This window comes from Athene cunicularia (genome assembly GCF_003259725.1).
Source record: "Athene cunicularia isolate RWA chromosome 6 unlocalized genomic scaffold, athCun1 chr6_part1, whole genome shotgun sequence".
NCBI classification, from domain to species: Eukaryota; Metazoa; Chordata; class Aves; order Strigiformes; family Strigidae; genus Athene; species Athene cunicularia.
This window is the reverse complement of record NW_020799105.1, coordinates 20418657-20440810: the sequence shown is the minus strand read 5'-3', so window position 1 is coordinate 20440810 and position 22154 is coordinate 20418657. Positions and strand designations below refer to the sequence as shown.

The 22154-nt window shown below is 35.3% G+C and overlaps 1 protein-coding gene across 3 annotated transcripts; it reads left to right on the top strand.

Moving 5' to 3' along the window:
• The first annotated feature begins 3187 nt into the window (after positions 1-3187).
• On the top strand, positions 3188-22101 carry TIAL1 (TIA1 cytotoxic granule associated RNA binding protein like 1). 3 transcript variants are annotated; one of them, XM_026851370.1, is made up of 12 exons: positions 3188-3309; positions 6113-6209; positions 9551-9700; positions 10011-10065; positions 10376-10463; positions 12367-12442; positions 15476-15584; positions 15876-15971; positions 16059-16143; positions 16432-16555; positions 17036-17175; positions 18093-22101. In XM_026851370.1, the coding sequence occupies exons 2-12, from the start codon at positions 6198-6200 to the stop codon at positions 18208-18210; spliced, it is 1053 nt and encodes a 350-aa protein (XP_026707171.1). In that variant the 5' UTR covers positions 3188-3309; positions 6113-6197; the 3' UTR covers positions 18211-22101. The 3 variants fall into 3 exon arrangements, with proteins under 3 accessions (XP_026707171.1, XP_026707172.1, XP_026707173.1); XM_026851371.1 differs by having other exon boundaries at positions 3189-3309; positions 9602-9700; XM_026851372.1 differs by lacking the exon at positions 3188-3309 and adding an exon at positions 11528-11900 and having other exon boundaries at positions 6147-6209; positions 9602-9700.
• Positions 22102-22154: the final 53 nt, after the last annotated feature.

Below are 22154 nucleotides of genomic sequence, written 5' to 3'. Positions count from 1 at the left end.
AAGCCTCTCCCGGGGCCGGGTCGCCCGGCCCGAGGGTCTCTCTGAGAGCTGGGCCGGCGTTAGGGAAGTTCTTTGTGTTCTCCCTGCGGTGGGTGGGATGGGGATCGCCGCAGAGCGGGATTCTCTGGGGCGGGCAGATAGGAAAAATTGTTTTTCCCTCCAGTTAAATGTTACAGTGTGGCTCAAGAGCAGCCTCTTGGGCCCTGGCAAAAGGAATAACTGTGTCGGCCGTGTCTCTCTAGGCAGTGTTTAATTAGTTGGTGGCTGTCATTTGTTTTCTGTTTAAAAATATAAATTTGAGAGGTTTTTTGGCTGCTGTTGAGTTCTTTTCAACTCTGCAAGTATGGTTTTGATGGGTTTTCTTTGTCCTGTTGACTTGGGGAGGGGGGGACGGACTAGTATGTATGGTCAGGCACTTAAAAGCACATAATTCTGTTGTTGATTATTATAACTAGTTCGTAGGTTTTTAGCTTCCAGTTGCCAAAAGATATTACGTGCGGTATGAACAGTTCAGTGTTCGGGCTGTCCACATAAGAAAGGCAGTCCCAGCAGTGCAGCGTTCAGGCTGCCCATAGGAGAAACACAGCTCAAGACATGGCGAATGAAATCTTTGTCTGTTTAGTTTTTGGGACAGCAGCCTTCAGAAAGGCTTTCCAAGATAATTTGGACTGAAGGCCACTTTAAAGAAACTACTGAAAGAGTAAAACATCCCTGAATTTTGTTTCCACTACCAAAATGATGACTTGGCATTTAGGGCTTTTCAAGGCAATTTGTGTTTTTCCTCCTTGCTGTGTTGCAAAAGTTCCTTTAACTTGTTTATGGTGTAGTATAAGTACTTACTCAGTCCTTGCTCCTTTAAATAAGCATATCTTAAATGCTTTTTGTGTTGACTCCCCAAGTGGTTTGAGTTTACTTGGCCTTGATAGTGGATGTAGTTTTCAGAGTGTTGCTTTAGAATGAGAGGAGGGAAAAGGGCAGTGTTACATAGCATTTTACTAGGTTTTATTTTCAAGGTTCTTCTCTCCCTGGGTCTTTTTAAAAAATAAGTGCTATGTCTAGACTAAGTTTTAAAGTGTTCTTTTGTATCTAGACTAAGTTAAAAAATGTTCTTTTATTGCTTAACAAGTTTTGGTGCTACAGTGGGAGTGGGATCTTCGTACTAACACATCCATTGATGACCTGCCTTAGCCCATAATCACTGACAAGGAAGAAATTACAGTTGTACTAAGATGTCTGAAATAGCATCTCTACAGCTGCTCAAGATGTTTTATTGCACACATGTGACTCCGTTTAATTTGTCAAACTAATAAACAGCATATACATTAATTTCCTGGTAGTTTTGTAGTGACCACAGTCACGTAGGTTTACTTTTGTGTAATTATTTGAGGGCTTTTCTCATAGAACATAAAAATTTTGCTCTAGCATTTCTTACATATCCTTCTTGTCCCCACTTTTATCTGAAGTGTCTTTAAATTTGGAATTGCAAGTTGTGTTTTAAAGATTATTATCCTGGGTAATATTTTTCATGTTTAGCAGTTATGATCTCTCATATAAATAAAACTCACTGGCCCCCAAGAAAACTAATACTACTGTAAGTTGAACTCCTTGTTTCTGTTTGTTTTTAGCAGGGGCAAGTAAGTGAAGAACAAATTGTTTCTGTAGCTATTTGACCACCTGCCTAAGCACTTGGTTGATAGTTTAAGTGATACCTTATGAATGTCTTTGGTATTTCATTTATTCCTTCAGGAAAATAAACCCAACCTGTAGGTTAGGAAGGTGTTTACGTTTTTACACTTGTAAGCAATTTTTTTAATTATAAAAACACACTTAACCACTGTTCACCTAACATTTATGTCCATCTTAAATATCTCGGAAATAATAATTGTTTCCATTTGCAGTACTTACAGGGCTGTTATGTTGTTTTCAATCATGATAGGTCAGTCATGAACCTCTGAGAATTCAAAATATTTTCTGAGGCTTAATATAGAAAATAGACACCATTTGGATTTTTATTTCTCACATTTCATAACTAGTAGGCTGTTATAGAAATGTGAAGAATAACATTCAGTGTTTTCTGCAAAAAAGTTTTTCTTATTGCTCTAAACTATTTGAAGATAGCTTGAGAAAGAGAGGCCTTTTTGCAGGATTTGTCACACCCCTCAATTCAAATGTGATACAGAAAATGCACAACATGTAATTTTTTAGCTGGTCCTAAAATGAGCTCTGTGCTTCTGTTTGGTGTTTTGTTGTGTTGGTTTTTTTTTTAATAGAACACTTGGAAAGCTCTGTTTTCTGAGTACTGTCAGATCTCCTTCCATCACAAGCTGTATTAAAGTCCTGTTTCTACTTTAAAGTGGAAACTAAACTATCAGAAATCTAAGGTGTTGCTAATAGTCTCCACTGTGGCTGATAACTAGAAGTGCCAAATTTATATGTTCTTATTGGTAGTTTTAGAAGAAACTTCATGAACAGTCACTGAATACCTACAAGTTGTTATATCATTAGCTTTACTCTCTTATTTTCTTAGTGTCATGGAATTTGGGAAGAGTGCATGGGTAAGACTTCAGCTGTGAACTGGGAGTGGAATTTGCTTCTCTTATACTTCCTTTCAATTCTCCTATAGAGAATATTGTCTGCTAGTGGAGTCTACAGAGTGGAATTTTCTTGGTATCATTTTATTTCCAGTAGCTCACTAGCGCTAAGGCAGAGATGCTACTAGAATTTCTATAGGCTTTTTACCACATCAGGTACCTTACTGCTTATCATACTTTCTTTGTTCAAATATGAAATCTGCTACTTCTTGCATGTTGTCTGTGAGTGTGAAAACATATTTCCTATCTTTACTACAAACAGTACATAGGGGAGTTGTGTGGACCTAAAAGTAGTGGCTGTAAATGTTCCTTTCTTCCCTACCTGTCTAGTATACAATAAAAAGCTGTTTACCTTCACAAAGAGAATTTTTCTGTTCAAACCAAAGAGTTTAATTCTAAAACTCATTACTTGCCAATATGTGCTGCTTTTATTCTTTAGATAATGCTACAAGATCTCTGAATTTCAAATGCAGTTTGTTATTCTTTGTGTTGTCAGAAGCATTCAAAAGTGTAATATATTGCAATCTATATCAGGAGATATATAGATATAGATATATATATATATATGGTTTGGGGTTTCTTTTTTGTATGTGCTTATTAATTGGTATTTAAGTGCTTCAAACTTGCAGAAGGGAACAAACACTATTTCCTGTATGCAAAAAGCCACAACTTTTGCTGCCCTGTCACATTAACCAAGACAACAGCCTATAAAAGTATAGTAAGTGCTTCTTCTCTGTTGGGTTTTATAATTTTTAAAAAGTTTGAATAATATATCCTTTAGAATGTAACAGAAAGATTGAATTACCATGCAATAGCATGTTAAAAGCTACATGTTTTCTTGAGGTGTGTTTCAGCTTATTTTGGTTTCATAAAGTAGAATAGAAAATACTGTGTTATGTTACATCATGTATAAATTGAGCTAGAAAGGGGGAAACTGGGTGCACCAATAGGCTGGCCATGTGTGGCAGGTGATTAGTGTCGGCTGAGGAAAGTTTTTCCAGAAGGTAAGGTTTCTGTTCCTAATGTGTTGAATATATTTCTTAGTTATATAGTATTCAAATGCTGTGCACTGCAGATGTTTCCTTGTATGTTTTTTTCTTCAAGACATGAAAGTAACCATCAAGTAATATTTTTTAGTGTATTGTTTGAGACTTGTAGAGGTTTGTATTCCCGTATTTTCCATGCAGTTCAAGAGATTTGGTTCTCCCTAGATGTCCTTGTTACATGAACCTTTTATTGTGAAGTATTCTCAGTGTGTGTATTACTCAAGTTTCAGTGTTAGCAACTTGTGAAAGGTATTAATACCTTCTGACTATGGTAATATTAAACATCAAGGCAGTATTTATCATATACGTTTAAAAAATTAATGGACCAGTAGGAGTTTATACCCTATTTGAGTCTAGCAATCAGGTGGTCCAGAATTTTACACTGCTGATTTCTATGAAGAGGCAACCTGTTTCGTAGCTAAAGTTTATAATGCAACATTCTCACTCAACTATCTTGATGAAGACATAGTGGTATAGGAAAATCACCTAGTATCTCTTCTAGCACTTAGTGTAATTTATCTTACCTTAATTGGAATAGATTTCTAAGGAATGACTTTTCCTGGCTTTTTTTTTTTTTTTTTTTTTTTTTTTTTTTTGTCAGACTAAGAGGATTTCTTCATATTGCTTTTCAGAGTTCTTGCATTTCCGAAATGCATATTAATATTAGGCAGAAGAGGTTGAGATTCTGTTTTTCTATAGTGTTAATTTACTCCTTACTGTATCTGATTTTGCAGTAGAAATAGTGGAAATAGGACTTCAGTGTATTTAATTTTCATGTCAGTGTTACCAGACAGGTGCTTATATCAGTATGCTGTTAAGGCTTGGTGTTAACTAAAACTGTTCTACAATATACAAAGGAAACAAGTACTAGTAAGAAGTTCACAGCGGTACTGACAGTTTATGTAGAAATTCCTACTTGTAATTATATTTTCCATTGAATTTTAGTAGTGTCTGCAAAGGTTAGTATTTCCATTTAAAACTATTAGTGATTTGCAGTTTAATCTTGGTGAATGATTAACAAAAATTTAGTTAAGGTTTCAGAAAGAAGATATAGATAAATGTTTAACCGCTAAGTTTTCAGAACAGAGAATTGAAAAGTCAGTGAGATGGGCCATTTGTCCTGTAACAGGTCTTAAAGAATTCTACAGTTTTTAACTTCTTTACTGTGTCCATTTTTGTTGAAGCTAAATGCAAGTCTGGTTGTCAAGCACAGAAATTACGTCTCAAAAATTTTAAAGGGGTGTTCGTTAAGCAAAAGTGTGTACTTAAATTGCTGTACTCAAAAGAATTTGGCCTATGCATAGACTAAGAAATGCTGTTTCACGTTTATGTTCACTGTAGTTTATAACAGCTCAGACTGACTTTATGTTTAGTTAGTATTATGACGTTCTCTAATAGATCAGAGTAAAATGAATAAAATGTATATTGTTTCAGCAGCTGAATCACAAATTCTGCTTGTTATTGGTTGCATTTGAATACTTTGTCCTGACAGGCTTACTTGTAAAGATGAGTGTCCCTGTGCTGATGACTTTTGAGTTCTGTTGCTGTGACAAGCCTTTCTCCTAACTGATCACTTTGTTTACAGTTTGATTACAAATACGTCACTTTAAGAATTCAATTTTGCATTCATTACTTTCTCAGCCATCTCTGTGACCTGGTTTTACTTTTTGCAATTGTAAGTGTAGCAGAGTATCTAGAAGTAGTTCTACAACTCTGCTATTGGATTTCTGGCTATCTGGGTAAATCTAGGACTCTTATCTAAACTTGATGGGTATTTCAAAACTTTTAATTATTTCTAAGGTTTTCTAAATTAAAAAATCAGGAAGTATGGGTGATATTAAAATAACACTGCCAGAATTTTGGGGAGCTTTAGAGAGGTGGTAGCTGTTGATATAGATGCTGTGCAGAGCATTCCGATGGCGTAATGCTGCATAAATTGCCTTGCCTATTGGTGAGTGGGCTGGTTTTCCAAATGTTCAGGAAAACAGAAAAATTGAGTTGGTCGCTTGCAAGGCAGCACAGTTTATGTCTGGTAGCTACTACTGAACTAAGAGGAGTTCAATGTGGGTTGTACCCAAATTCAGAAGTAGTCTTGATTAGATGCTCAGTGGGAAGTAAAACTTAAAACGTCTTTGCCCAGTTGGTTGCTTGTTCTACCCAATCTTCTCAAGAAATGTTCTTCCTGCTTTTGACAGTTAGCTAGCTCTATGCCAAAGAAATGATTGGCACTAGATATCAGTGTCCAGTATTATGTATGAATCAAGCTTCATGTTCTCAGTTGTGTGGCCAACTTTATAATTTCGAAGCTACATGAATGCTGCATTAAACCGATACCATGAAATTTCTAAACATTGCCTTTAAGATACCTGGGATATTTAAAGGGAGATTTTTCATAGTCATTTAAGATTTTAAATTACATCTGAAAAGATGAAAATTTCTGGTTTAAAATGTTGTGGTTTTTGTTTCCTTGTGTAGCTATGTAGGAAACCTCTCCAGAGATGTGACTGAAGTTCTTATACTTCAGTTATTCAGCCAGATTGGACCATGCAAAAGCTGTAAAATGATAACAGAGGTAAGGCCTTCCACATTCAGGGGGGTAGCAAATATAAAGTAACTTAGGATAAAGCTGTGCGAAATAAATGGAGTTGGGGGCTTCTTTTGACATTACTGGTGGTGGGTTTTTTAGGTTGATTATGTCTGGCTTTGGGGATAACCTTTTTCAGAAGAGACCTGTTGTTGTGTACAGTCCTGTACTTTTGCCTGTAGCCCTGCCGTACCTTTTACCAGCTGATGGCGACATTCCACTTTCATATAAAAGATTGTTATCCCCTCTTTTCAGAACATTGTTCTGATGATCAGAAACCTTATTGTTTCAAGTGTTATTCATGGCTATTTTGTACATTTTTCACTATTTGAATGTGAGCCTCAGTAATTCTTTTCCCTTTCGAATAAATGCTTCTTCACTACGGATGAAAAGTAAAAAATCCTTCAAAATAAATTTTGCTCATCCTGAGCCTCTTCTGTGCCAGTGCAAGTTGCACCAGTCTGTTCTTAAATTAATTTTTTCTTGAAACAAAGTCACACAATTACCATAGTATTCCAGATAAGGTCTTTTGTACAAAGTATTGGTAAGTATTAATACTTTCTTCTCTGTTGTAAATATTTAAACAGTGATACATTTAAGGTCGGTAGCTATTTCTGTAATGTCATTGATGCATCCTAGGCGACTTTCACTGTCTAATATTGTTCCTTCTGCATTTATAATCAAAACTTTGAGCAGTCAGGGACTAATCAGAACCTTTGCTAGGTTTAATCTTTGGTTCTTCAACTGTGGTTTTCTGTGTGCTCTTCCTCCTACTTAATACTCCTTGTGCTTCATACTAATTTGTAATTACAGATTTCCTGAGTGTTATTTTTTTGTCAAGATTATTACTGAAAGTATTAAAAGGCAAGTCTTGCAACCAGACTTCTTTAGGAACTCTACTAGTAACTCCTCTGTGGTATTCTTTTCCTTTCAATGTGACTCACTGCTTTTTTGTTTTTCAGCTGCTTATTATCCACCTGATGCTTGTTTAATCTCTTCTCATCTTTGTCTTAACTAATAATTTCCCATTTGGCACTTTATTAAATCTTTTTAGTGAAGATAAGAGCTCTGCCACATTTTCTGTAAGTTTACTGAAGAAAGATAACTAAACAGAAGGATAACAGAGCACAGTTACTAGTTTTTCTCTGAAGAAACAGCTTTGATTGTCATATGCCCTTCAGAAATAAGGTAGTGGCTGTTCCAGTCTTCAGCTGATCGAGAGGTGTTAGCATCAGTTTGATTTCTTGAGAACCAGATGAGAAATTCCAACACTCATTTTACCTTGATTTAGACTTTCTGGTTTTAAGATCTTATATAAGCATAGAAATAACAAGTGAGACATCTTTATGAAATAAGTAGATAAACAAAAAGCTACTTGCAGCTATATTCAGTCGTATGGAGGTGAATGCACTGGCCTGACCTCAGCACCTGTCACCAAGCAGTCAGCAAGTGCAGGTTGGATTCTAGGCCAGAGCTGGCCTGCAGCTATAGCACTTTTAACCGTCAGAGTACCTGTCCATGCTGTCCATCCTTCTCATCAGGGTGCTCTAAACTTTTCAGAGGCACTGAGTTACATTTAAGTGGTTATTACCACCATTGGTGAAGCTTATACCTGAATGATCTAAAAACTTTTGTGATTTTTTTTTTTTTAAATTTTCCCCCTCTTTAGCCAGGTGTTTCAATTGTTTGCTTGCTCTCTTATTTATACAATGTGACATGAACATGCCAAGTGTTTAGAGGTTTCAAATGTTTATTTAGGGGTTATATGATAGTGAGGGGTGGTATGACTAGCTTTTACAGATACTTTGAACACTTAACTATCTGGGCATCTGCAAAAGAGGCTCTTCTCATACTCAGACAAGTTCTTACTGTTAAGATCTCCCCACGATCTAAAAGCAAAATTTTATTTCAGTTGAAGCATGAACTGCATTAAATCTGCCCAAAATCCCATTTAAATAGGTCTCCCAAATCTTGTTTTCATTGCAGCAGGAAAGTAGTATGGGATGAGGGGTGAATTAAGGCTTGTTCTCCTGGGACATCTGGGGTGAATGTGCTTCTAAAGGACTGCATGGCTGTTGTGATTTAAAATCTGGGGGTTTTTTATGATCTCAGGTATATTTTTCTTTCGGCTGTTCATTTTGCATTAGTTAGAGACACCTAGTACTGACAGTGTTTAGAGGGATGACTTCAGACTGCTTGAATGTTTTGGTATATAAAGGCCTTGTGATCAGTTCAGCTTAGATCTTAATAGCTTCCCTTGTTCAGGTGTAGACAGGACTATGTTTGAAGATGTACCATCCAGTTTTACAGGGCAGAATTAGAATTTCTTTGTCCATATAAGCATGTGTGAAATTTGAGAAGCTAAACAGTAAAACTGGTAAAGGCCTGCCTGACACTTGAGGAGTTTGATATGCAAGAATACTGATGCCAAAGCAGTTTCTTCATGTGCTAGACCCTTCCCTGTCCATGTGAGAAATTATTTGTTTAGTTCAATATTAGTGTTTATCACCTTTTGGTCCACGTACCTGCAGATTTGTTGATGTAGATATTTTGGTGTAAGACTCCACTTTTTGTACTCGTTGCATCTTTTAGGCAGATTAAATCCAATGTTTAAAGTTAGCATTCTAATCATCATTTCCACTTGATCAACTTTTCTGAAGACTTCTACATTCTTTGCACTTAATACTCTGGTACATTTAATACTTGAGTGAGCTTTGTTTGTCAGTATTTTTAAAGGTGATTCAATAGGCCATCCTACAAAAACAGTTTATACCCAAGATATAACAGAGTAACAATGAATTGGTGAATATCTTTTCCCTCAGTGAAAGTATTTTGAGTTGTTTTAAAGGGATGTTTCCCAGTTGCTTGCTGGGTATAACATTTTTCACTTGAGACACAAAATATGCAACTTCTAGGTTGCTGTCTTCTAGTGACTTTCAGGCAAGTAAAAGGAAAGACTTCTTAAGTAGGAGTAGAGAGAAAATTGAAGAAAATGTATCTGGGGAACAAACCTTTCAGGCTTTGCGTACATATATAAGGCAGAAGACCATTTTTGTTCTTCTCTCCATTCTTCCCCTTTTTTCCTCCCTTCCTTCCAGTCTGCAGATCACTTGTCTGGTAGTTGAGTTATTTTTAGTTCAGTAAACAAAGTACTGAGCCATCGCACAAATTAAACTACACATCAGAAATTGCTAGACCTTTAATAAAAAGTCCATCTTAATAATTCTTGCATTTAAGTGTAATGTCAAAGGCATTTTCATAAATCTAATGCAAATCATTCTTAAAGTTTCTAGCTATAAGTAATATATTTTCCTGGATTTTCTTCTCAGCAACCCGATAGCAGAAGGGTCAACTCTTCTGTTGGATTTTCTGTTTTGCAGCATACAAGCAATGACCCTTATTGCTTTGTGGAATTTTATGAACACAGAGATGCAGCTGCTGCATTAGCTGCTATGAATGGGAGAAAAATTTTGGGAAAGGTAAGTTGCTTACATTGTAATTTTAGATTTACGGAGTATAGTTTTGTGTAAAAAATATTAATGAAACTGCGGGGCATTAATTTTGTTGTAGATGTTTACCAAGCTTAAATATTGTTAGAATAATATTTTTAAAATATTGTTTTTTAAAAAAGGTCTTGTTTATGAAATACTGTTTGTGACGTTCTAATTATGACAATGTTTTATATCAAATGATGACTTGTAAACATTGACAGTTGTAACCCATCCTTGAATGAACTTATAAAGTGTAAGAATGTTGTGAATTTATACTAAATCTTATACTTATTTTCAGGAGGTCAAAGTAAACTGGGCAACAACACCAAGTAGCCAGAAAAAAGATACATCCAGTAAGTAAAGTAATGCCACAGTATCACTTCTGCACAAATACTTCACAACATGGTAATAATTTGTCATAAATGCATTTAAACATAACTTTTCTCCTTCCCATCTTGTGTTTAATAGAATTTTGCAAACTAATTCTTCTGTTTCTGCTTTACAACTGGGGAAACTGGAGTGGACAGATAAAATTGCTGCTGCTCATCAGATGGAATCCTGGGTGTTCCTGGTTCCCAGTGCTGTGTGCAGAGCATCACTTTCTCAGGAGTTGAAATTGTAGATAGCAGTTAAATATTTGATTAGTAAATTATTTATTTTCAGATCACTTCCATGTGTTCGTTGGGGATTTAAGTCCAGAAATAACAACAGAAGACATCAAGTCAGCATTTGCTCCTTTTGGTAAAATATCGTAAGTATCATAATAAATATTTCCAATATCAGTTAGAAAATATGACAGTGAAAATTTGTTTGAGTTGAAATGTTATTTCTTTTTATAATATGTTTCTGATGTTAATTTCCTCATGTTGGGTGGGCAGTAAAGGGGGGGTTATTGTTTCATCTCTGTATCTATCATGATTGTAAATACAGTAATGTAATTGTGCTCTGGTTTTGCTGAAAGCAATGTGCTTTTAACCTAATTTATATGCTAATGTCCTTCAACTTTTTATTAAAATTTAATTACTGTTCCTAAGTGTGACTTTTTGTTGTTCAGAATGTGTACAGAGTAGTGACTTGACAACTGGTATATGTTGCATCATCAGTGTATTTTATATGCATTCATACTGCGTTTCATAGGCAGTATAGGAAACGGGGCAATTAGAATATAATTTTATGAAGCAGCTAGTTGAATAACTTGCAAACGTTTTGAAAAAAGCTAATACTTATGAGAATGAAATTACTTTTTTGGATGATAACAGGGGATGAATTAAGATTATAATATTTAAATGAAAGAATGGTGGATTTACAATATGTGCACATTTCTGCCAGTTAAGAGAATGTTTCTTTAAACTTCTCATAGATAATTCAGGTGATACTAAATCACCTGGTATTTTAATTGAACCTATTTAATGTCACAAGAATCCTAGAGTGCTAAAGTATGTATGTCCTTTAAGAGTACTGCTACAAAAAAAGTCTGTTAATTTTTATCAGTTTAACTTTATAAAAATATTTCAAAGTTGCACGTGAACGTTTTTGTACTACTTTACAGGAATATATTTCTAAGAACAAAATTCTTATTTTTCTCTTGTTCTGTACACATATTTTTAAATGAATCATAAATCTTATTTCTTACCTCTGCTATTTTGTTTACTTTGCTTTTTGTCTCTTAATGTGGTAAGTAGTACTGTTTTAAAAATCAATTTAAAGAGAATAATTCAGGTTTCTGTTTCTCAATCTATATTTATACCTGAGACCTGCAGTTTTTCTAAAGTCCAAGTCACAATTAAAAGTAATAGCATTCTGGTTATTTTGCAGAATTGCTCATAAGAATGGACAGGATCTTGAAGGCTAACTGCAAGGAACTGTGCACACTGGAACTCAGTTGTAGATTTTTTCTCATTTCTATTTATTCTTATTATACATTATTTATATATACATATTTTAGTATTTACATTTTAACATTCTATATTCAGTGCAGTTCTATATTTCCAATCATTTTAACTTACTCACTAAAATTTCTGTGTAAATTTGTTGTTTTCGTACTGGTGTGCTTAGCATTGTTGTTAGTTTTATTCTCCTTTCTTAAATTTCTGAAAATGTCAATTTTTCAAAATTTACAGCTACCCAAACTCCAAAATGATGGTAGAGAATTGACCAAGAAAAATAAAGAAATCTGTTAACAGGCCATGTATGCCTTTTAATTCCTATTTTTTCCTCTTTTTCGATTTTTTAATATTTCATATATTTTGTATCACTAGGCAGAAGACATTTAACTATTTAGAAAATGCATGGTAAATTAGATAGAATTGTTACAGTAATTTATAGAACAGTAAACCTTAGAGGACCCTAGCCAATAGAATATTAGAAAAGGAAACTTTGTTTCTCTTTATACTTCAAATTTGAACCTTCTAGTTTTAGCCAGTATAGGTTATGTGGATAGGTTGCATGTTTATTACATGTTATTTTTTTTGTCCTACTGCTTTTTTCTAACAGGTAAAGAAGCAATAGGGAGAGTTCAGGAATGACTGTAGTTTTAGGGCTAACTGAATTTATAAGAAAAAATTATGCTCACAATACAGTGTGTGTGGTTCCTTTTAGTTTTTATTTTGCAGGTTGTTAATATTACCCTCATATAGCTGTGCTTCTTTTCACAGGGATGCACGGGTAGTTAAAGATATGGCAACTGGAAAGTCAAAAGGCTATGGTTTTGTATCTTTTTATAACAAGCTGGTGAGTAATCACAATGTAGATTTAAAATAATTGCCTCTTGTCCACTTCAAGTTTTGCCCCTTTGATACACAGTGAATATATAAATAGACTTTCTCAAGGGAAATAAATTTGCATGTATGGGACAAATTTACTTTAGTCAAAAACTTTGGTTATTTATGGTTAAGGATTGAAATGATTCAGGTAATAGCAGTGCTGTGAGAACATTTGGAAAAAAGATTCAAGAGCATTGTGAAAGAAGATTCCTGAAACATGGAAAGCTTGTTTGGGTGTGTTAGGGGAGTTCAGCTTAGTCTGGGAAACCATCCCTTGCAACAGAGCAACGTCCTGGAGCCCTCAGCCCTGAGGAGCACAGGGCCATGCTACACACCAGGGTCTGGGCTCTGCCAGGTTTTGGTTCATGCCAGAGCTCAGTCTTTGCTTGGACGCAGCCAGGTGTGCCGTACACTGAAGTATAGATGCATTTATTGCTCAAGCTCTGCATCTCCGTAAAGCTCTTGGCTGGTCCTTCACTTGAGTTGTTAGAACGTTTTGAAATCTAAGATGGTTCTTTGTATTGAGTAATTAATTTGCAGCGAGGAGTTGATTCTGGATGTCTAAAGTGTTTTGCGTATTGACGGTTGTTCTTGGTTTTGTGTTGGATGGTGTTACATAATGGATAATGTATGTATGCTTAGGAAAACACTTCTGACAAGTGACTAGTATCCCTTTCTGATACAGATATTAAAGGTGTTATTTGTAGGATTTAATCAGTATAGTACTGATAAAAATGGTGCTGTGCCCTACCATTTACAGCAATACAATTGTCTCAGCAAACAGTTCTTGTATTTTTGAAGTTAAATGTTTAACAGCATAAGAAACTTGTGAAAATTGTTGGGGAAATTGAGCTGTATGTATTTAGAGGTATGTTTAGGATAGCACAGGGAAACTTGTAAACAGTTTTCCTTAAAATATTTTTGCACAAGAAAAACACAGTTGAGGATTTTGGGCATATAAGCCTATTTAAGTCCTACATGTCAACTCTTTTTCTATCTTCTGTAACAGTTAATCTGGGGCTGACTCTTAATCAGAAGTGGTTGGTATTTTTTTTCTTCAGATTTGCAAATGCCATAAGACACTACAATTGAATGCCTTGATTTAGTATATTTCTCTGCTTCATTTATTTTGTGCTGCAGCTAAAATAGACAAGGGGAATAGATGTCTTATTTCCTTGTACCTGTGGTTACATTTGGTTTCTGTGACCACAGGGATAGGTTGTAACAGTCTTACAGAATGTGAGTTACTGGATTCTTTGAAGACTGAGCCATAAAACCATCAATTTAAAAAGCTGTATTCATTCTTCAAAATGAATGCATGAATTTTAAATGTAATACTAGAAATTACTTATAATATTTTATCTCCTAATTGCTGTTCATTCAACCAATGGCTGCACCTATAGGGTTATGGCATGACCATCCTGAGCTGGTAGTATTAGGCCTGTTTTTCAGAATTTATTGTCATCCTGCTAGATTCGGGGAAGTGGAATATGCTCCCAGACTTCAGGTATTCCAGCCTGAGGTCTTAATGCACACCACATTTAGGAGAAAAATAAACTTCTACCTTGAACTGGAACAGTTATGGCATGGGCTCCATTCCATTTTTGTCACAGCTATGATCCTCAAGACTGGCAGCAAGATTGGTTAGAGCTCGTTTCCTTTCCTAGTCAGTTTGTAACATTGGGAACAAGGGTGCTTGAATAAGCGCTTTTCTTTTTTTAATTGTCTGGTGGATTGTTGTTTTGTCTCTTCGTTTTTGTTTTTTGGTTTCTTAATGGTCATCTCTTGGAATTTCTTTTTTGTATTTATGTATTGTCTTCAAAATGAGCACTCTGTGTAATTAAAACTTAGGAGGATAGAGGTGGTGAGTGATTTGAGTTTGAGATGAGTCTGTTATAGCTGGAAGCTTTCAGTGTGAGGCAGGACACTGGTAACCACTCACCTTTGACTTGTCCCTGTGTTCTCTTTGTCCCTTGTGCTTGGTGCCCTTGGAAAAGCATTTAAAACCTACATACTATTTCCTCTGCCTCTCATCTTTCAAAGCAATTGGGGAAAAAATTCCTTCTCGCAAGTGTTAGCGATTTACCCCTTGTTACTACAAGTTTCTGCTTATAATGTGAACTTAGATTGTCTTCTAATCTGTGCTCAAGATAAATTAAGCCACATGGGCCATGGACTCTTGTCTGTGTTCATACAAGGACTTCAATAATTAGAGAACTTATAAAACAGTCTATTCTCAGACATATATTGCATGCCTCCAGAGGGGGTGTTCAAGTAATATATAAAAGGAAATTTATACACTCAGTCTATTTGTGTATCAGCGTTACAAGTTCTTAGTACCTACTATTCACCCTTCACAGAATTTAGGATTTTTCTACCTAAACTTGGCCTGTTATGTTGACTGCCTATTAAGATTCTGAAAAAATACATCCAGATCTTATTATGCAATAACACATACTGTGTGGTATAAACATTACCTGAGTTACAGCTGAGAAATTTTTCAGAGAGGGATTTTTATGATTAAAAAGCCTTTCCTGACTTGTCATGTTACTGTTAGATATATTTCTGTATTGTATTTTTAATACAGTCAGTTGGCAAAATAATTTTATTTTTTATTTTATTTTTAAAATTGTAGTTGTTTTGTTTCAATAATTGCTTCTGGCATCTGTATGACCTTTATACTTTTTTTGGGCAGCCTTCAAATATTCTAATACAGATGCTTGTTGTGTGAAGGTGTGTATGTGTGATTGTAGCTGGCATCTAATCTGTGTGTAGGAAATAGGGATGGGAGGAAGGTTTTACTAAATCACTCTGTAACCGATTGGCTTCGGGTTACTTTATTTTTGGCTGCTTGCTGTGGTTGTTCTGAATTTTATATACTTTTTAATACTGTTAATTGGTTTTGTCAACAGAATTAACTGACAACCAAGTCTTTCATAGAAGGAGACTTGTACGAACTTCTTGTTTGGATGTGTTATAATCTTTATTTCCATCTCTTTAGGATGCAGAAAATGCTATTGTACACATGGGAGGCCAGTGGTTGGGAGGCCGTCAGATCAGAACTAACTGGGCAACACGGAAACCACCAGCCCCCAAAAGTACACAAGAAAGTAAGACACATGCTATGTTGTGTTTGCTCTCTTGCACATCACTGTTCAATGGAGACATAAAACAATTTTGCCAAAATCATGTCACTTAGTTACATACCTAGCTTGACTTCCAGATCTTAAATAATAGATTTAGGGGGGTTTTGTACATTATTTCAGTGTAGTGGTGGCATTACTGGTCTAACATAAAATGTGTTTGTTTAATATAGAATTCATACTTTGTACAAGGTAAGTATCTGGGACTCTGTGGTTACAGTTAGCCTACTGCTTAAAAACAGCCTTTTCTCTTTATAGATAATACAAAACAATTGAGATTCGAAGATGTAGTAAATCAGTCAAGTCCAAAAAATTGTACTGTGTATTGTGGAGGAATTGCCTCTGGTCTAACAGGTATGATTTGTTTTATTGCTTTTTTTTATTATGTAAGCTTTTTGGACAGCAAAATGGTAACTAATTTAAAAACATTGTATGTTGTAGATCAACTTATGAGACAGACTTTTTCACCATTTGGACAGATTATGGAAATAAGGGTGTTTCCAGAAAAAGGTTACTCATTTGTCAGGTATGAATAGAGAAAAAATCTGTTATTTTTGTTAATGTGGTAATGTTTAATCTTTCTGTAATTTCACTTGTTTGAACTTCTGCTGATACATTAAAAGCTGTTGCCGTATGTTCATAGAAAGATTTGGAACTTTTAAAAGTGGCCACCAATCTTTTTACCTGAGAAGATGAATATCTGTGAAAGCAGATCTTTTTCTCTGGATTTCCTGTATGTATGGAGTCACTGTTTTTTAACAATCAGGTGAAAGTGCTCTAAAGCATAACATTAGTTTGTTTTTACATTCTTTAGATTTTCAACCCACGAAAGTGCAGCACATGCTATTGTTTCAGTTAATGGAACCACAATTGAAGGACATGTTGTTAAATGTTATTGGGGTAAAGAATCTCCTGATATGACAAAAAACTTCCAACAGGTAACTGTGCTTTAACCTTTTTTAGTTGTATTGCCAAAGCAATTGTGTATATAACTGTAATGCCTTCCCAGTTATAGTAGCTAAATTTTGTGGTACAGTTCTTACAAAATTCCATCTTCTGTCTCAGTTATGTTCCAGTTGTTCCTCAAATTGGGCTAGTGATTTTGATGGAATATCTGTTACTGTCTTCTGGATATGATTCGAGATAGGGAGAAACTGAGGTAATTCTCATTCTTGCTAGTTCACTAACTGCAGACTTAGGTGACTATCCAACCAAATATTCTTTGATATTTCAAACGCACACAAGTGTGTTTTTCAGTACAAGGCTCTAATTAAGTCACAGTGATGTATTTTTATGATTTCATTATTGCTTGTTTTAGCCCTGTGATCAATATAGCTAAAAAATTTTGCCTTCAGCAGCACAAAAGGAACATAATCCATCTCTAGAACCTGAAGTACTGTGAATTATTCTCTCCTTAGGTGGATTACAGTCAGTGGGGGCAATGGAGTCAAGTATATGGAAATCCACAACAGTATGGGCAATATATGGCTAATGGGTGGCAAGTACCATCATATGGAATGTATGGCCAAGCATGGAATCAACAGGGTTTTGGAGTAGAGTGAGTAACTGTATTTAATTTTTTAGAGTTTTCCAAGAATGTTACATATCTGAGTTTCAGGCTCATTTGATTTGAGGATTGCACAAGGTTTCATACCTTAAGTGGACTCCTGTGTACTTAAAGGTTATGTTTAATGAGTACCCTGGACCAAAAAATGGGCCGGGTCACTCTGACTTGTACTCGATTGCACATTCTATGTGTGTGGGTGTTTTGAGACTCAAGGCACAAAGACTTCTTCTGTGTTCGAGTTTTGGATGGTGGTCTGTCTGATATCTAAAAATTTTCTGATTTCTGACTTGAGGTGATGACTACTGGAGGGTCTGAGCCAGGTAGCCCAGGTATTTGTCAGAAGGGATCATAACCCTGGAGAGGAAAAACTACATATGACATTTTAACTGGTGCAGTTTCAGAATCTGGGTGGGCTCTTGATCTCTTGAAGACTGAAATCTTCACAACTTTTTGTTTTAACATACTTTAAAAATAACTTGTTTACATACTTCTTCATTATCTTTTGCCAATTAAACATATTAAGCCCTGATAAACCTATCACTGGTAGCCATGCCAATTAGGCGTTGGGAATTGTTTGCGTTTCTGCATCGCTGATATTGACTTAGAGCCACCTGCGCACATACATGCCTTTGGAGGCGGTTGTCCTATGCAACCAGTACCCAAGGTTTGTGGGGCTTTTTTTTCTTTTTCTTCTTAAAAAGCTTATGATATATTCAGGAATCACGTGTTGTATCGTTTAACCTGAAATACTCGTTAAAGAGAGGACGAAACGGGTATGAACAGTAGTATAGAAAGCATGTTTTTATGTTCTTTTAGTCTGTTGTCTTGTAAATAACTTGACTGGCTTGCATGAATTTTTTTTCTTTTTTTCCCTTTCTTTTTTTTTAACCATTCTGTTTCCTTTCAAGCCAATCTCCATCTGCTGCCTGGATGGGTGGATTTGGTGCTCAGCCTGCCCAGGGACAAGGTGCTCCTGTAATACCTAACCAAGCTGGATATGGTATGGCAAGCTACCAAACACAGTGAGCTGGGACTCTGTTTAAAAGTGTGTATTTCATGATAGGCTGCAGTTTCCAGTGACATTCTGAAGACTGGAATGTAGACAATGAAAAAAAGAAAATATTTATTTTAAAAATGGAAATGTTTGGAACCTTTAGCACAGCTTTGCTTTGGTGAAGGACACAAATGTCTTCTAGTTCTGCCTTTTTAAGTTTTTGTTCATGATGGATATGAACATGTTTTTCTTTGTGTACAAAAATTAAAAATAAAGTCAATAAAGACAATTCTGACTACAAATTTTGATATAGTAGGAGAAATGGCTAATGAATTTGATCTTTAGCTTACCATTCCATTTTTTGTTCTGTCTTCAGTGTTTTATATCACTGTGCTTTTTAAGAGAAATGACGTTGAAAAACAGCAAGTTGCTTTAGTTGAACACACATCCTGAAATAAACTGTGGACCAATCATTACAACCTGCTAGACAGTATTGATTTTTCAAGAAACCTATGGGCATAGCTCAGAAAGTATATGTAGGTCTTGGAATAATTTTTTTAAAAAATATTTAATTTTTCTACATGCTTAAAGAAAACAGTCTGATACAAGGAATAGTTCAGTCTAAAATGAAAAACAGTACTGTCTGAGTAATTTCACATAACTTTTACTGTCCACATTCAGGCACACATTAAACTTCTCAGAGCTGGTTTGATTATTAAGACTGTAGTAATTTGCATTTAATTTTGAGAAGTAAAAACGTTTTTGCAAGTATGTTGTTTGTATTCAGATCAGACAGTCATACTTGTGCTTTTACATAAAGTTTGAAGGCTACACATTGTAAATATTTCATAATTACAGTGTTTCAAAAGCATGCTCGAACATAGAAGTAGCAATGTAATTATTCAAAGTAATACTTAATATACTCTACTGCTTTAAATGCAGTAGATTGACAAGAATGTGCAAGACTGACATTTCCAAAGTTGGCTATTATGTAAAGTTACATAAAGAACTATAACAAAGAGCCTTAATTTTAATTTCATAAATCTTTAATGCATCACCTTTTGGTCATTAGAAATATGAATTTTTGCTTTACATTATTTGGTATGTAAATACCTTGGTTAACAACCTTGTAAACCTATTTCAAGGTTATTATAAGTTGTATAGTATCTTGAGTGTTTTGAAAAATCTTGATGTTTTTTAAGTCTAGAAATATTTTGCCCAAGAATTTTTTAACAAGATTGTTAAAAACATCTTATTTTAGAGAATATTCAATGTGCCATTTGGTAAATGGAGATGCAGTTGAAACAGTACACTGAGTTGTGACTTATTTTTAATTAAAATTTTTGTCTTTATGGGTGGTTTGCATGTGATGAACCTGTACAGAGGCTGGGTTGTTTGTGTACTGAGTGTGTAAATGGATAAATCATGAAGATGTTTAAATGGTATACTTGGGTTATTTCTGAATTATTTTATGGATACATTGATATAAACTGCCTCAATAAATTTGAAGTTGAAAATGAATGTAAGTTAGATATAAGTACCGTGTCTTACCTGTGACAGCTAGGGGGTGCAGATGTTTCAGCTGTATACTGAAATACACTGAGACAGGCACAATTTAAAAAAAAAAAAAAAAAAGAAAAAAAGTAGGATTTGCAGTGATAGTTCAGTGAAGCAAACTTGCATTTTTAAAGAAACGGAATGTTTGATTTTAGAGATGATAGTTCTAAAGGAGTGTCTGAGAAGCTGCATATTTTCTTTTCTGTTTCTTACCATGCAGTGTTGCAAGTTAGAATAGATTTTGAAATGGAAACTTGCAGTTTTGTTAAACCCAGCCAGGCTGTGCAAATAACTACACTTAATGCTGTAGCAAATCACATGAGGTTTTTTTCCTCCTCTTCTACTTGACATGCTAAATAGTACCTTGACTTTTAGATCAGGTTGAAAGTGAAATATACTGGCAGAGCAGTTTAGTCAGTTGGCTCAACTGTACCCGGAGATACTCGTAACTCTGGGCACCTGATGCATGCAATAATGACTGAAGTTAGAGTGGAACCATAAGTGCTTGCGATGACAGAATTGGCCCTTTATCTCCGTTTCTCCTTTATGGTATATGTAGTGTTTTTCCACTCAAGTTAGGAATCTTGTCTACAGGGCTTTTGTTTTTTTTCTATAAATTTTGTATATATGTGTATATCTACGCGAGGATCGGCCTATACATTGTAGTTTGGAAAAAAAGTTAAGTCTGCATTTTTGTCACACCCGGTTTAAAAAAAAAAACAACAAACAAACCAACAAAGGGTACATATACAAACTGCAAGTTACTTTAAGATTTCTTAGACTTCACCTGAGATCTGGGGTTTCTACTTAATTCTAGTGTTTGACTATGACTTTGTTCTGGGTGCATGCTGGTATGTAAGCAGTATGTTCTTCAGGCGCTACTGAAGATTTAGATGATGCAACTACATTGCCACATAAATGCCCGTATAAGTGGGTGTGAGATGAAGGCAGTGATCGTTCAGATCTCAATGTGTAGATCACCTTAAATCTGATTATTTAACATGCCTGCTGTAGAGCTGGGCCATACCTGACTTGTATTTCAGGACAAAAGATGGGGTATAATTTCTCATTTAAGTCTTTTGTCATTGATTTTTATACAGCTTTTCTTTAATGGTGATATTTCTTCGCAGACTGCTCAAGGTATGGGAGTCTCCAGTGTCCTTTAATGTTTCTGTAGGACTGCGAGGAAGAGTTATAATTTGGATTGCTTTCTACGCAGTAGCGTTCATAAATGCATCACTGACAATTTTTTGGCACCAAAGAGCCTCTTGCACCATACTGCTTTTATGAGTGACTGTTACACTGTTGTAATTTCTATAACTACAGAAATCAACCACTACCGAACCCCTTACCACTAGGATTTGGGTTTCAAAAAGTATTGATTTATCATGGCTTAAGTTGATGCGTTCAACCTGAAGCAAGGTTGTAATCTGCATTTGCAGAAAATGTTCAATAAAAGTGAAACGTGATAAAGGGCTTATCCTGTATTGTCATCTGTCAAAACATTGTCCCTCTTTGCTGTAAAACTGACAACAGGCATAGAAGGCTGAACTTGTAAACTATGCACTTGCAATTGTGTAAAAGATGTTTTATTTAAAATTTTTCATACAAAACCATTTTGTATTTTGCAGAGATACAGTAGTAAGGCTGTAAATCTAAGGTTACATGTAGCTTTTCATCAGTCCCGCCTCCTTGTGTATATTTGTTAACGGTTTTCAGACATATTCTTCCTGCAGAACCGTCTTCCTTATTAAGATAATGTCATGAGACAGCTATTCACTGTAGTAAAACAATTTTCTTCACTCACTGAGAAAGTCTCACAGTGAATAAGGTTTGGTTTTGCAGAAAATTAGTGATTTGTTTTTCTTGTGTTTGTACACAAGGAAGCAGACTTAAACTGTATGGACATGATTAGTGTCTTCTACTTCTTAATTATCTGATTGTTTTTGAACAAGGGCATGAGTCTTTGTTTTCATCACGTGGAACTGTTTCCTGGTCAGCAATAAAAGATTTTGTTGCACTGCTCTTTACATTCCAAGATACAGGCAATCTTTTATTCAGTATACTTCTAAAAAATGAATGGGGTTTGTAGCAAACTGCCTTGTTCCAGCTTGAATCTTCATATGTAGATACAGTTTGGGATCTGGATGGCTGCTGTCGTAGCAAAAGGAGGTGATTGTTTTGAAGCTGAGAATTTTATTTGTTCTGATTGTATGTGGTACCTGTTCAACATTGATAGATTTAAGGGTTTCACTGTGTAATAATGTTCTGGTTTATAAAAAGGCAACTGCGAGGCAATAGCTGCTGGGAAAGTCTTTGTTATGTTTTATTTCAGCCAACTTCTGTGAATCCAGTTAATTGTTTGGGGGGGAAAAAAACCTGTGGTTTTCGGTGTCACGTGGTTAAAATCCTGTCTCTT

Bases quoted from the DNA above. Each gene is read 5' to 3' on its own strand.
- TIAL1 (XM_026851370.1), top strand. The intron at 12,443-15,475 runs GTGAGTAATCAC...CCATCTCTTTAG, and splicing joins TATCTTTTTATAACAAGCTG to GATGCAGAAAATGCTATTGT. The intron at 15,972-16,058 runs GTATGATTTGTT...TGTATGTTGTAG, and splicing joins AATTGCCTCTGGTCTAACAG to ATCAACTTATGAGACAGACT.